Raw genomic sequence first — 15,924 nt, forward strand, 5'->3', positions numbered from 1 at the left:
AGTGCAGTTGATTTTAGTGTTTACTTACAGCAAGAAGGTCCAGGGTTCAGCCTTTTCCAGGCATCTGTTCTTCCTGTGCCTGGTGGGTTTGCTTGGTTTCCTCTAATCTGAAGACACGCATACTAAGTTAATACAGTGGTTCTCAAACTGTGTGGCAGGGTGCCACTGCAGGTGGGGTGTCAGTTACCAGAGGAAGATTATGACAGCCTTCTGAACTGGAGCAATAAAGAAACAGTTTGAGAACCACTGGGTTAATAGGTGATTCTAAATTGGCTGTATAGGTGCAGACGCAAGATAAGGCTCTGAATGTTAAGGAAGAATGGAAAAGCAATATACAAATGCAAGTTAAATTCCAAGTGCATGAATGAAAAGTAATATTAAATATGTTTATATACCCAATTTTGCCCCTCTTTAAAAAGGTTTGTTTTTGTATTGTTACATTATAGTACAAAATTATCACCTAAGTAGTCCATATTTCACTTGCCCCTTTCTCCCCCGCTAAAGGTCGTAGTCTCTCCCAAACTGAGCTAGCTATTGCAGATGCAGTACTTCCAAAATGAATGAAACAAGCAGAAGTGGTGTTTTTCATGAAAACTGCCTTTTTTGTTCAACCAGTTCAGGATGAAAACATTGCAGTTAACTTTAAAGTTCATCATGAGACAACTGTTTGTTGTGATTTGGCGCTAAATAAATGAAACTGAACTGAATTGAATCAAAATTACATGCATGATAACCTGTAGGCTAGCTGCAGTAGCAGTGGATGTATGACCTAAAATGTTGGTTGGATCAACATGAAGGAGCCAGGCTGCACTCACCAGAGGAAAGGCTGCTGCACCTCACAGCTTAAAAAACAAGTAACTGGGGAATCTATATTGTCTGCATTATTTTATTTTATTAAAAAAATTTTAAACAAAGAAAAAAGTGTATTTATTCCTTTTTTGGTCACATCCCAAAAGTATGCTTTTCCTGAGAAAAGCTCTCAGAAAGAATTGAGCTTTATTTTTGCATTAATTATTGTTTTAACTTTTAACACTCACTCTTGTAGCGGGACTGTGAACAAGTGCAACACAGAGTGAAGTGGTACTGACAAGTGGCACTGAAAGGAAGAAAAGAAGATCTTTAGGGAGACAAAGAGACAAGGGCGCGACAATAACAGGTGTGTGTGTGTGTGTGTGTTTATGTGCATAAGGAGATTTAAATTAAATGTAGTATTAGCCTTAAAAATGTTAAAAAGCTCTGAACGCTTCATTTTCCATTTCATACTTTAATGGTTTTAGCAAAACTGCGCATTGTGATGGTTACTTTTTTCAGTAAGGTACAGTGCAGCTCTCTATATTAAGCTATTCTGTGGATGTACACAGTATGTATACATTCCTGGATAATATGTCTGAAAAAAACAAGTTTGGCCAGGCCAAACATTTGTGCCCAGAGGCCTGTAACTTGATGATCTGGCCATGACAATGGTAGTACCTTAGAGAACATAGCCCCAGTAATAAGCTGTAGTACTGCTTAAGGTATAAGAAGGTAATTTACTTTCTGAAACTAAAAGCCAGTTTTTGTGCACTGGACAAGCTATAGACTAGGGTTGATACTGGCACAAATGTGTTGGTGAAATGACTTGAAATATTACATTACAAGAAAACCTAAAACTCCTTTCCCCATGAGCCCTAGACATCCACATCTCAATCACAGCATAGGAACCTCTACTGTCTTTATTTTTTTCTCATTACAGCTTTAGTTCATTCATTAATTTCCAAGTGATCACTGTGTGATTGCTATATTGTTAAAGTCATGGAGGTTTCTGTTCCTTATACCAGTATACTGGAAGCTGATTTGTCTGCTGATATGTAAAGAACTAGAATGAAGACAAGCTCAAACATAAAGTCATGCTTTGGCACATTTCGCCATAACACTTTGCAATGCAAGAGCTTCTCTTTGCTTTACCTGCGAGAGAATTACCTGATCCCTGATTTTCTCTGCGGTAACATGATGAAAGACTATTAGATTTCCACAGATGCCCGTCTAAGACAAGGTATCATCCTTATGTAGTACAGCCCTTACCATGCCAGTTAATAGTGGTAGGCTAAACATGTTTGAGCTTTCAGGACCCAGGGGCCGTTGCCTGCTGCCTGTTGACAATAACACTTTGCTTTATTAGCTTTGCCTCCACGGCTTCAAACAAGTTCACCATTTAAAAACCCATCCTAAGCCCGACTATAGACGTCTAACATGTGTGCTCATTTAAATGAGTTATTTGAAACTTGGCAAGTTTAAAAGAAAAAAATCTACTTTTGCAAATAAGTACAGATCTCATAATTTTACGTCGCTGTCGCGCCGTCTTGAGTACGGTGGGCGGGCTCTTTGTAGTGATAGGAAGTTGCTCGGATACAGCCAAGATTGGCAGCGCTCCGGCTTCCGGTTCAATCCGCTTTGCGCAGAAGTTGCTAGTTACAGGAGCCATAATGGCGTTTGTAGTCTCCTTGAGATAGGGCTGTGGATGATATTAAATCCACTAGCATCGCCCTAAATATAGGCCTGGTTGATTTCCAGAGCCATTGATAATAAACTGGAACATCTACTGCACACGAAAATATTATAATTTCTTATCAATATTGAATTTATAGGGGATAAAACTTACATTAAAGGGAACATGTAAACAGTACCAACCGGGTCAAGTTTTCATTTTGTTGGAGAAACGAGCGTCTTTTAATGAAGGCATTTGCTTGTTTCTGAATGCTAAGACCGTATTCTTTGGAATAAATACACCTTTACTTAACTTGGCTACCGGACAAGGACAGCTTTCACAAAGGGAATTTTTCTTTTTTTAGGAGTCAGCTCGCTAGCTGCCGAGCTTTAGCTAGCCGTGCTAGCTAAACTGAGACGAAGACGACACCACAATGCTCCAATATTTGGTTGGAGTCTTTTTCATTTGCTGACCAGTTCAAAGTACAAACTTCGCAGCACTGGAAAACCACCTTGGCATTTTTCTGCTTTGACGAACTATGCTGGCGATCTAAATGGAATGAATTGGCATTCAAGAGAAGTGGACGTAAGCGGCCTGGTGTGTTTATTTTGGGTATTTTTTTTGTCCTGATTCTGCTTAGTAACACTTGTTTTGACATTTGGAGTTGCTGCTGTCCTGCCGTGAATGAATTACTTGGATCACCGAGGCCAAGTCGCAGTAGAGGCACCGACGCCGACGTGAGGGATGCCTGGGTCGGACCGACACCATGGGACCAAGAGGAAGCCGGAATCTAGCATCGGTGGTGTACCACACCAGACCCAGGGCCCGACTTATACCTCTGCGGCAGACATGACGAGCAAAGACGGCAAGGTACAATTAAAATCTTCTATGTCCTCCTCTTCTTTAAAACGCAAACGGCATAAATCAACAAAACATAATCGGGAATCCTTGGCGGCACCCGACGATTTTACCCTCGGCGATACGGCGCCTCCTGGTGTCAACACGGTGAAGCCTCTAGTGGAGTACGACGATATCAGCTCCGACTCGGACACTTTCTCGGACCCACCGTCCTCCAGGCCTTTTGAGAGGGGCGGAGATCGACTGGAGCCCTCTCCAGACTACGATAGGGACGATATTGGCGAAGAAGCAGGTAGTAGAGAGAGTCGGGGGCACAGAAACCCACGAAAAAAGTCTAAGGACACTAATAAAGTTAGGGACCCTGGAAATGGAGAACGTGGGTACAAGAAAAAGAGCAGTAAAGATCGTGAGAAAGTGAGCTCTGGAAAGAGCAAGGAGAAGGTGGCCTCAGGCTCCTCATCTAAACGCCAGGTGCAGTCGGAAGGTGACTCCAAACGTGTGGAGCTGATGCTCTCCTCCCAGGTACCACCTGCAGCCAGTGTAGGTAGCACTACTTCCTCCACATCCTCCTCTCGCAGCAAAGAGAGCAGCCGCTCAGGGAAGTCTCGCAAAGACAGGCAACAGCGGAGAGAAGGCCGAGGGGAGGCCAGCCACAGCTCCTCCCAGAGGAGCCGGACCGATAGGAGCCACCGCAAGTCCTCCAAGAGCCACAAGTCAAGCCCTAAGGGGAAGTCTTCAAGTAGGGGTAGCCCGCGGAGAAAGGGCACCGGCTCTGCATTGTCGCCCAGTCCCAGAAGAGGGGCCGGCAGTGAGAGCCCACTGGGCAGTGGGTATGGACATCAGGGGGATGACAGCTACTCTAGACGGAGGGCAGCCCAGCAAAGCCCGAGTCCCTATGGCAGGCAGAGATCAGACAGCCCCTACGGCAGCAGACACAGGTCCTCCAGCTTTGAGAGGGATAGCAGCCCATATTCAAGGAGACGCTCCATCAGCCCCTACGGCACCCGCAGATCCTCCAGCACGAGCCCCATGTCTCGGTGAGTACCTGCTGTGGGGTACCTTTAAAATCTGTTGGGGATTATGTTCTAGAGGTGAAAGCATTTAAACCCACATGTTGGTAGGGGAAGTGTAGAGTGACGCCATTATGGTGTATGACACAACTGAAGAGCCATTTACCCACTGAGCCACTGTTCGTGGGAGTTTTTATGATCCTACTTTACTTACATTTTAAGTTTGTTAGATAAATATGTTGAACTTAAAGAGGGCTTTTCACTTTAGCTAAATTATCTCTATGTTGAAATTGAACTTTACCATATAAAAAAGACAAAAGCTTGACAGTGTCAAAATAAAAAAAAATGTCAATACAGGCATCTGAAAGCAGGATTTAACTTCAGCTGTTTTTTCATGTAGGTTTTATAGAAGCTTAGGCACTACAATCCAGCTCTGTGACTGATGTAACCATAAGTATTTGTGTTCATCATTAACTTTGAACCACACAGTAGACATTTGCCACTGATTTCTGAAAAGGGGAAGTTTTCCTTACAGAGGCCTGGTACTTCAAATTCTTTTATAGAGAAGATAAGAGATTTTGCTTTCATGTGTAATACTGTTTTCTAATTTTCGCTTTTACTGAGCAATGACATTTTTTGAAATTGAATAAATGTTCTTAATTAACTTGTCCAGTATCTTACTTTATACCACAAAAATAGTCTTCCTGGTTTGAAAGTCTGTTTACTTGTCCCACATGGTTTTACTTTTGTTATGATGTGATCAAAGACCATCTCATTTAGCCATGGATCAGTAGTGACTTGTTTTATCATGCAGCACATTTGATAGTATTTTCTTCCTTAACCTATAAATGTTTTAAAAAATTTGCTTTTTATTTAGACGGTCAGGCCGCTCTAGGAGTCGCTCCCCTCTGCACTACTCTTCTTCTCGGCGTTCCCCATCTCGTTCCCGCAATAAGAGGCACACCTCCTCTGCTGGTGCAGGGAGCATTTCCCACAGTAGCCGGCCAGCTAGCCGCTCCCCTCCCTCGTCACGTCTGCCCCTCAACTCCAGCTTGGGAGCAGAGTTGAGTCGCAGGAAGAAAGAACGCCTCGCTGCTGAGGCGGCTGCTCGTGCCAGTGGCGGTGGTGGCGCATCTCCTCTTCCGACAGCTCAGAAAACATCAAGCTCCTCATCCTCACGGCCTGCTAAAGCTGAAGTTCTACAGCCAGATAAAGACGCGAAAGTGGTAGCGGCATCAGAACCTCAGCCCCCACCAACCCAGCAGTTACCCCAGGATGTTCCCAGTACTGAAGATCAAGTTACTGCAGCTCTAACTTCCTCTTCAAACAACTCTCCTGCACCGCCGCCTCCTCCTCCGCAGCCCTCTTCTCCTGTGCCACCCAATCCAGCCATACAGGTTCCACCACCACCTCAGGCAGAAACAAATATTCAGCCTCCTACACCCTCCATCATATCCCAAGCCAAATCGCCAGCTTCCGTTCCTGCTCGCAGCCCTGCCCGACAGACTCCACTCCACAAGACTTCGACTCTTCCCCCTCTGCCTCTACCACCTGTACTGCTGGGAAATGCTCAGGACAGGTGAGGATCCCCCAACAGGCACACGGCTCAATTAGCTCAGTGCCTACTCATCTCTTGTATGTGGTTACAGTTTGTATATTCAAATTGCTGACAAACAAAGCTATAACACATTACTGAGGACATCCCATTTTATTTTTTCATTAGTCATGTTAAGAAAAATGACTTGATATGAAAACTTTTCATGAGTAAATGCTATGCCTGCACTTTTCTGTGTTAATTATATCAATTACCATGCTACCAAAAAAAGATGATGGCACACGGTTGGATAAAAGTGACTCTTAATTTCCCTCTTTGGTTTAACTCTGGTCACATTCACTTTATTGTACCTGAACACTTGTTAGTTCTAATCTGAATGTGTGTTAGTTGTTAAATCAGCATGAAAACATTCTATAAGACTTATTAAAATGTGTTTTTGGTTTTGCCCTAAACGTTTTTCCCAAAAAAATGTTGCTCTGTCAGCCCAAAGAAATCCACACCTCCTCAGAGGCAGTCAAGAAAGGACAAAGAAGTTCGCAGCCGGACTTCTATCATCGACCTTCCTTTACCTCCCACCCTGCCTGGAGGTGACTCCTCGCCCCCACAGTCCCCTGTCAGCCAGCCTCCTCTCTTACCCCAGACAGCCCTTAAGAAGAGACCAAAGTCAGTATTTTTTTTTATACTCACCCAATTACAGTTTTACTTTTGGTATTCATACATGATACCATAGCTGTTTTTCTTTTTTGGTACTTTCCAGGATTTGTTGCCCGCGATACGGTGAGCGCAAACATACCCAAAGTGACTGGGGCAAACGATGTGTAGATAAATTTGATATAATTGGCATCATAGGGGAAGGCACCTATGGCCAAGTGTACAAGGCCAAGGACAAAGACACTGGTAAGTGAATGCGATTTACTGCTGTGTTTTCCCTTTTAAAAAAAACCAAACAAAAACAAGATAAATCAAATGACTGTATGTCTAAAATTCATGTGTGTTCTCCAAATATGCTAGGGGAACTGGTGGCTTTGAAGAAAGTGCGTTTGGACAATGAAAAAGAGGGTTTCCCCATCACAGCCATCAGAGAGATTAAGATCTTGCGGCAGCTCAAACACCGCAGCGTCGTCAACATGAAGGAAATTGTCACTGACAAGCAGGATGCACTTGACTTTAAAAAGGATAAAGGTAAGGAGGCCAAGAAACCTCACTGTTTTATTGCTCCTTTTCCTTTAGCTGCAAGAAGTGATAATATGGTTAGGGAGGAGTGTGTGTTTTAAATGGAGTATTATTATTGTTCCTATGTTCTTAATCAATGGATGACATTAAGAAGATAGGCTCAATTCATTAATGAATTTAATGTTTGCATTGTTGCTTAAGTATGCAGAGTTACCTTGTTGTGTTTGTATCAGTCATGTGGTCAATTTTCATCATCAAATGTAGTCTCATTTTCACTTTTGAACTGAGTATGTCATCCGATGAATGAGGTGACCGAGACACAGTTCACGGTTGCAGTAGTCATCCTTGCAAATGGCAGCGTGGGGTAAAGTGATGTCATGATTAGTGATGCACTTTGGTCAGGTTTTATAAACTAGTTGAGGGCAATTCAACCAAGGGTATAAATGTTTACGGGCTGACATCACAGTTCACGTGAACATCGTGCATCGGCCATAACTGCGGCCCGAGAAGCCATTTAAGCGGTATGTAGACAACAGGCAATATTATTCACCAGCTGACATACACCAGCTGTGACAGCACTGACAAAGTTATAGCTGAAACTGTGACGTGTCTAAAAAAAAACGTGCTACGCAGTGAATTTTAATTTCATACATGGCTCAGGCCAGCAGATAATGGCACACAGAAATGAGAGCATGACCTTAAAAGAAGAGGCGGTGCTCAGAGAAAACAGCTTTTAACAGGCGCAACTTGTTTGATGCAAAAACACTTAATATATTGTTGTTCCTGTGACAAATTATATATGTTTGACTTTTTTAATGTCAAGGCAAAGAAAGTCCAAAAATTCCACAATGTTAACAAAAGCTAAAGCTAAAAAACCAACCTAGAACTGATCTATATGACGACATCTGGTTGAGTTTTTGCTGTGGTCGCCTTGATTATTTACCTTAATGGTCCTTTAATGTTTCAGCCCACAGAGAGGTGTGCTGCTAGAGTTTTCTGACCAGTGTTACGGTGTTGAATTGCATTGCAGCTGCTAGTACTGTTGTGTTACAGCATATTTCAGTAGAGTAACCACTGTACACTAACTTCATACTGTCAAATTTACATACATATTAACCCACTTATCCAAACCTCCCGGTGTGTGTGTGTTCTCATGTGTGCGTACTTGTGCTTCTGCCACCTGAATACATCTTCCCTCTGTTTTTAGGAGCTTTTTACCTGGTGTTTGAGTACATGGACCACGACTTGATGGGCCTGCTGGAGTCAGGCCTGGTCCAGTTCTCCCATGAGCACATCCGCAGCTTCATGCGCCAGCTGATGGAGGGCCTGGACTACTGCCATAAGAACAACTTCCTGCACAGAGACATCAAATGCTCCAACATACTGCTAAATAACAAGTGAGTAAAGTATCGTAGTGCCGTGTGTGCAGACATTTGCAGTCATATTCAGTAGCAACTAGGCTGTTCCTAGTCACAGGTGTTTCAGTAGTAACTGGTGCAGGTGAGTTTTATCTACTTCTCTTTTTATCGACCCATGCAAATGAACATTAAGAAATGTCACCTGCAAAGTATAATCCACCGTAACACCTTTAAATGCAGCTGCAATCTGTAAATACTATCAGCTAATTGCTACCTTTCTTCAGACAGCAAGGGTTTAAATGTGCCAGCAGGAAAGCTAATTACCAAGTAACTAATTTAACTGGATGCTTCTAATAACCGCAGTGGAGTACAGCAGCTTCCCACAGATGGTTGCTTGGTACAATTGAGCATTCAATCTACAACCACAGTGCATGAGAAAACTGAGCTAAATGAGTTACCAAGAGCTAAGATGCTAATAAAAAAAAGGACAAAATGCATGTTTTGCTGTGAAGTGGAGCATTTAAAGCCACACTGCATGAAGTTACTGCCCTGCTACTGCACAGCTGACTTCATTTGCACCTGAACACCACAGAATTTGACCAATAATATTCGGTTTCTTTTAGAAATGTGTGTATTTTACAGTATCAGTTGATAATTACAGTGCAGAAACTTCATTGAGTTGCGTTTTAGCTTTAGATACACTAAGATTCAGTTGTTGGCAAAGTTGTTAGTGTTTCTTATCTCAGCTGTTTATGCTTGTTTGCAGAGGTCAGATCAAACTGGCTGACTTCGGTTTGGCTCGTCTTTACAATTCAGAGGAAAGGTAAGAGAAGAGGGTTGTATGCACTATATGGAAACCTTATCTGCTTAAGTCTGTATAGTAACTATAGACATGATTCACTTGCATGACTGTTTATGCTGCTGAATGAAAATATATTTAAAACCCTTTTTTCATTTATAGTGTCTCTCCACTAGATGGAGCTGTGTCTCAGGAACAATCCAGTTACTTGGCAGATGAAATGTTTCTGATTTGTCACTTGGGGCATATGTGCTGTATGATAGCATACTGACTCCCATCTCATTTCTATTTCCTTGCTCCCAGTCGTCCATACACTAACAAAGTAATCACACTATGGTATCGCCCCCCTGAGCTTCTGCTGGGAGAAGAGAGATATTCTCCAGCCATTGATGTTTGGAGTTGTGGGTGAGTCCAAAACTGTCACCTTAGCACTGCTGTCTGTTGAGTCACACAGTCTTCAAGCATATGGATTTATTGTCTGTTGAATAATTGGGGAACAACAGATTACGTTTGATTTTATGTAAGTTAAGTTTTTGTTTAGGGAGACTCTAGCTTTACTTCAGTTTAGTCACGCAACACTCCTCAGTAGGAAATGAGGAAAAGCTGAGTTGCCTAGAGTGCATAATTGCAGGTCAAAGTTTCCCACCCGCCCACCAGAGTACTCTGTACTGAAGTAGACTCTAGGGACGGGCATTTGAAGCAAAAATACTAATTTCCCTTTCATCCTGCCCCAGCCCCCAAACTACTCTAAAATGGCATATTATGCTAGCTTCACCCTTCGTCACACTAATTTCTTAAAAAATAGCTCACACACACACACACACGTCGTTTTGACAGCTGCTGTTGTCTCTCTTGCACATTTCTCCTGTTTGTACAGTAGAATCTAATCTCACAAATTTTTCCCATCCGTTGGCTGGTAGTTGTCATTTTTTTAAAAGGTTTTTTTGGTGGTTGGAAATGCTTCTAGGTGCATAACTGCCAAACAATTAATTTAAGACAAAAATAGTTTCGTGAACTACTGAATTTATTATCTAACTCTTGTCTCGTCAATAACAGATGTATTGGAAGTGTTTATTTCTGCACTGTTAGCAGATGTGTTGGGAACACTTGAAGATTTTTACACTACACTCTTGACTTTTGGAGACTAATAAAAAAAAAAAAATCAGCTAAGACAGACATGAGATGGTTGTGGCCCCCTTGAAAGTAGTGTTTAAAAGCTGTTTTAAACTTTACATTATATACATCCTGGGATACCTTTTTTTCACTTGTTGTGGCTCAGGTGTATTCTTGGAGAGCTCTTTACCAAGAAGCCGATCTTCCAGGCTAACCAGGAACTTCTACAGCTGGAGCTGATCAGGTAGGCTGCCTGTCACAAACACACCTCAAGCAATAATTTCTGTCTGAATCATCAAAATTGACCCTTTCCTTTGTCTCAGCCGACTGTGTGGGAGTCCCTGTCCTGCCGTTTGGCCTGACGTCATTAAACTTCCACTGTTCAACACCATGAAACCCAAGAAGCAGTACAGACGGCGACTACGGGAGGAGTTTGCACAGTATGTACCCAAAGTGCACTTAGCCGAGGCAGCTGTGAGCAAACCTTTGTCTGTTTGTAGAGGTGAAATATTTCTTCTCTTCAACATAGTTTACCAACTCCTGCCCTGGACTTACTGGACCGAATGCTGACCCTTGACCCTGCACGCCGTTGCACATCGGAGCAAGCTCTCTACAGTGACTTCCTGCGTGACGTCGAGCCCAGCAAGATGCCACCACCAGAGTTAGTAGCTCCTGACCCCTCCACATTAACAGAATGACAGTGTTGGGTAGAGCACATGAAAAATAACACTGTATAATATCAGAATATATTTATTGCTGGTTAATAAAATGTATATTTTAAATTTTTTAACAAAATATTTTTTGATTTTTTAGCCTTCCTCACCATCAAGACTGTCACGAGCTGTGGAGTAAGAAGAGAAGGCGTGCGCGTCAGAGTGGGGTCGTCGAGGATGTGCCTGTGCCCAAAGTGCCCCGTAAAGATGTGACAGGGACCTCCAGCGGGGAGAACACTCGACCCCAAAGCAGCCCCACTGGAGCCCCGCCGCCTCCCCCAGGAAAACCACCCTCCACAACCAACATAGAGAGTGAGTTGTCAGGTAACAGATACCAGCTATTTTACCAGGAACACACTTTGTAAAGGAAATGTTTCTGGATTCTAGATATTTCCTTTCATATAAGAAATTATTAAAAAAAAAAATTTTTAAATGTGTTTTTTTTATTGTTATATATCTTTATTAGACTTGCACTGAATTCTGGTTGCATGAATGTGTGTGTTCAGGCCTGGCATCGGCTACGGAGCAGTTGAATCAGACAGAGCTGGCAGTGCTGCTAAACCTTCTCCAGGGACAGGCAGACGGCTTGCCCCAGGTTGCCCAGCTCCTCAACCTCTCCAATACAGAGACTCTCAGCCAGTTGTTGTCTGCTGTTAGTGAGACCTCTGACCACCAGGGGGCTCCAGAGGACCAGGCCCAGGCTGCTTCCAGGCCTCAGCCCCCCGAGCCGCCCCCTGAACCCCAAGAGGTCTCACCGGCATCTGGAGATCCACCACTCAGCCAGGAAGACCAGGCCAAGCTACTGGCTCTCCTTCTGGGCCAAATCATAAAGCCACAAACCGAGGAGCAAGGCGATGAAAGCAATGGCGTTCAGTCAGAGGAGGCACTAACGCGCGGTTCGTCCGCTTCTACTACTGATTGCAAGGGCAAGTCTGGGTTTAGTCTTTAGTGTGAAAAAGAAAAGATACCAGGGTCAGTTGGAAATCAGAATGCAGAGCCAGGCAAGGAACAAACAGAAGCTCTCTATATATACTGTATGAAATTACTTTGATTTTAGACTACTTAATAAAATTTGCAAATAGGGCTATTAGACTTATCATACATCCGCCCCTTCTTTTATTCATGACACACCAGTGACACACATTCACCATATGCCCCTATAAACACCTGTACTATAAAAAAAAAAAAAAAAAGTGCAAAAGAAAAATAGCAAATTGTCTTTTGAGCGTTTGCTGTCCTGTGACCCTGATGACCAGGTAAAGGTTTGTTGCACACAGATATGGCTGGGTCATCACTGGCACACTCAATAAACCAGAAGAAAAAGTACAGTGTTATTGATTTGAGTGAAAAGGCTCACACTGTGATGTTCCCACGTTTCTCCCTCTTTCTTGTTTCTTTCTCACAGTCTTTGTTTCTCTCTGTCCCATTTCCACGTGTTTTTTCTTCCTCACTTCATCCTCATTATAAAGCAGGTGTCATGGATTCTTCACAGAGAGCGATGTTGCTTTAAACAGTCTGTAATGTCAGCCTTTTTATGAAGAAAGTCTAATAAATTATCAAGTGAAAATAAATGTTTTGAATCTTTAGATCTCACCTGCATGTGTTTCTTTTAACCTTGGTTTTTGTCACCTTTGTTTTTTGGTTTTTTGTTTGGTTTTTTTTTGGTAACTGTTCACTCTGGGTCACGTATTCCTTAAAATGTGATTAGGTGATTGAATGACACTGCTGACTGTGCTGCTGACACTGAATGGTTCTTCTGAACCCGTTACATACCCGGTCCACCTTCCGCTGCAGTAGATCCAAAAGAACAGACTGCTGCTTTAGTAGTCTTGTCCTGCCCTTTGAAAATACTTGAAATTCTCCTACATAAGTCACCTTTTCTATTCATCAAACTGCACATGTCCCCTCTAATATTTTCCCACCTAGTTCCCACATTTTTTCCTGTGATTTAGGGGGGTGATTTTTTTTTGGGGGGGGGGGGGGGGGGGGGGGGGGGGCTGCATCTGTTGTGCAAGCATTAAAATGCTTTTGGCTAGTGCATTAAAATCCATTGTTTCTCTGTTTAATAAACATCTAAACAGTAATGACTACTCATTTAAAAAAGGAAAAATACTTATGTTTTAAACAGACTTACTTTACCTACATATAACCATGTACTTGAATAGATACACGGTTATACGTGTTTCATGTCCTAGATATAACATTGGTTTACGGTCTAATGACATTTAGTAGGTTGTACAGCATCTGCAGTTGCTGTAGGTCCACAAAGGCGTTTGACTCCAAAAACGCAGACCGCTGTAAGACTGTTCCCACCACTGCAGTACATTTCCCTAATTGTACAGAACTGTAGTTAGTGTGAAGATTCCCTTAAAGTGTTCTGCCCTCCCTCTTGTGGTGAAGGTAGGAATCTCAACATTGTGTAACTCCTTGTCAGGCTCATTGGAACTGCAGTATTACTGTCCTTAAATGCAGGTTTAGGTGTATAAGATAAAAAAAGATTACTAGATGATGTATGGCTAGTATACATGTTTAACTTAAATATGCCAAATAAGCCTTAATCTTTAAAATATGCTGTATTCTGTTTGGTCCCTTCAGATGCAGTGCCAAAAAGGAAAAAGGTTGGGACCAACCAGGGGCCTCCATCTGGTGAGCAGCGTCCACCCTCTCCACCAGGTCCACCGCCATCAGCTCTTCTCCTTGGAAACTCCCAGCAGGCTGCGTCAGAAACCCAACCCAGCCAGGACATTAGCCCCGCTGTAGCAGCCGCCTTGCTCCAGCTCATCTCTCAGCAGGACTCAGAACCTGGGGCCTCTCAGTGCAGCAAAGATCCTTCTCCTGCTGTGGATGCTCCTTCCCGCAGACAGTGCCCTGCACCGTGGGTTGCAGACTCTCCACCTAAACCTTCAGCTGCGGCTGAAGCCCCAGCAGGTCTAGCGACTGCTCCTCCTACCACTGCAGCGCAGTTCCCCAAGGACCAGGATCTGCGCTTTTCCCATGGAGCTGCCCGCTGACCTTCAGCTTCCCAGTGAGAGAAACCTGGGTATCGTGGGACTGGTCTAGCAATCCTGGCCTAAAGGGAAAGGCAGAAGGAGAATGCAGAGGGACACCTTCAGAGTATGACTCACTGGACCCTGTGCAGGTAGTGAAAGTTGGATCAAAGATTTTGCTAATGAATGCCTGAATGAAAGCAATCTGGGGTCTTTTCAGGAGTGGTCATGAATATCTCTGCCTTCAGAGCAAGCTGTCATGTGCTGTTATGGTGGGAATATTTCAACAGGTTAGTCTGACTTGCAGTGGTTATGGATTCTCTCCATCTGCAAACCCTTTTCGCTCTCTACACTGAAGGGTCTGGTCTTGAATGAAGTGTAGCTTCCAAATTGAGTGTTACGCAGCTGACACTCAACTTTGAAAGCAGCCATGATCTTCGTTTTTTTAACACAAAAATGATTGTCGTGCACAGCAGTGCCCTCTTCTAACAGGAGTACCAGTGTTTTGGAGAATTAAGTAATTACAATCCACCCTGACAGTGCGATAGATTTGTTGAAGCTAAATTGTTGCATAAAAAGGAAATTAACTCAGAAGATGATTTACTTTTTTTTTTCTTTAAATGCTAGCTCCCATTTTCAGCCTTGTGCCTCCACTCTGACCCCAGCGACCTCTGAATGATCTTGGCCTAGTCTGAAAATGTGGGCGAATTTTCTGCTTTGAATGGCACCTGTGTACAGGTTACATAGATGGCAATATTATGTCATCACCTAAACTCTGCCCACATGAGGATATCGCTTTACATACAGCAAATCTTTGTGTCGTAACAAGCCTGTAGTGCTCATGTTCCTGTCTCAAACATGGAATAAACCACATTTTTGATGGACTGCTCCATAACGCACATACTCTTCTGCTAAATGAATGCAAAGCTAGAAACCCACACAAACACATTTTTCCGGCTTTTCCTGGCGGGCTTTGAAAGCCTCGTTGAATATGTCTGCTCCTCGCCTCCCTGCTAACAAAATCTTTTTTTTTCTCTTTTTTTTTTTTTTTTTTTTTTTTTTTGTGTAGTTATTTTCTACATAAAGAAAATGATAACATGCCTAAAAAAAAAAAAAAAAAGGTCCATTGTTCTGTTTCCATTTTTTGCTTTGGAAAAAGAAAGGAAGGAAAAAATGGTTTCACGTGTCTGTAAAAAGAAAAATTTTGTAATATGTGTTTTTTCTTGGTTCAGTTTATTAAAGGAAGTTATGCGACCGGCTGAATTGTGTCTCCTGCCATTTTCTGGATGTTTCTGTGTAAAGTGGCCACTAGATGGTAGGCATCAACTCAAGCTGTTGCTCAGTCTACAGGAAGTCCACAAAGTCAGGTCTCAACAAAGACTGAAGTTGAGAATTTTTATGTGGAGGAAGTTACAAACCAGGCTATAATTGTAAATAATCTGTGATCTTGTGGTAGCTCATTTTAATTCAATGAGCTATTTTGATGGGGAAAAAAAAAGAAAAGACACCTATCTTATAAAAACTCAAAGATACAAAATACATAATTAAAAAAATATATGCATAATTGCATGTTAAAGAAACTGGAAAGGATTTAACAAGCTTTGAGATCTTGGAGCGTGTGTATTCCAGTGTGTAGGACAGGTTCATGAATGGCCAAAGTATTTTGCTGTTGTTGGTAATGTGCCATCTTCCTGTGTTCTTTTTTTTCCCTCTTAGCAAGCATACCCGTAATCTGGTTACTATCATGGCTGGAGGTAATCAGTACTCGAGTTTGGACGTAACTATTTCAGCATGTATTTTTCTTGAGATAATATAAACATTTTTATATGTTTATATTATTATTTTTAATTTGCCCCCAAAAACAAACAGCTATAATACACAGAAGCCGTATTTG

At 42.6% G+C, this 15,924-nt stretch overlaps 1 protein-coding gene across 5 annotated transcripts; it reads left to right on the forward strand.

The window, feature by feature from the left end:
• The first annotated feature begins 2,422 nt into the window (after positions 1-2,422).
• Positions 2,423-15,061, forward strand: cdk12 (cyclin dependent kinase 12). 5 transcript variants are annotated; one of them, XM_030735107.1, is made up of 15 exons: positions 2,423-4,359; positions 5,210-5,911; positions 6,371-6,550; positions 6,645-6,784; positions 6,899-7,069; positions 8,268-8,457; positions 9,185-9,241; positions 9,521-9,622; positions 10,497-10,574; positions 10,654-10,770; positions 10,860-10,991; positions 11,144-11,367; positions 11,550-11,673; positions 11,793-11,939; positions 13,639-13,777. In XM_030735107.1, exons 1-14 carry the CDS (start codon positions 3,209-3,211, stop codon positions 11,899-11,901), a joined length of 3,477 nt encoding a protein of 1,158 aa, XP_030590967.1. In that variant the 5' UTR covers positions 2,423-3,208; the 3' UTR covers positions 11,902-11,939; positions 13,639-13,777. The 5 variants fall into 5 exon arrangements, with proteins under 5 accessions (XP_030590967.1, XP_030590962.1, XP_030590965.1 ...); XM_030735102.1 differs by having other exon boundaries at positions 11,550-11,969; positions 13,639-15,061; XM_030735105.1 differs by having other exon boundaries at positions 11,550-11,939; positions 13,639-15,061.
• Positions 15,062-15,924: the final 863 nt, after the last annotated feature.

The sequence above is a fragment of the Archocentrus centrarchus genome, chromosome 8, assembly GCF_007364275.1.
Source record: "Archocentrus centrarchus isolate MPI-CPG fArcCen1 chromosome 8, fArcCen1, whole genome shotgun sequence".
NCBI classification, from domain to species: domain Eukaryota; kingdom Metazoa; phylum Chordata; class Actinopteri; order Cichliformes; family Cichlidae; genus Archocentrus; species Archocentrus centrarchus.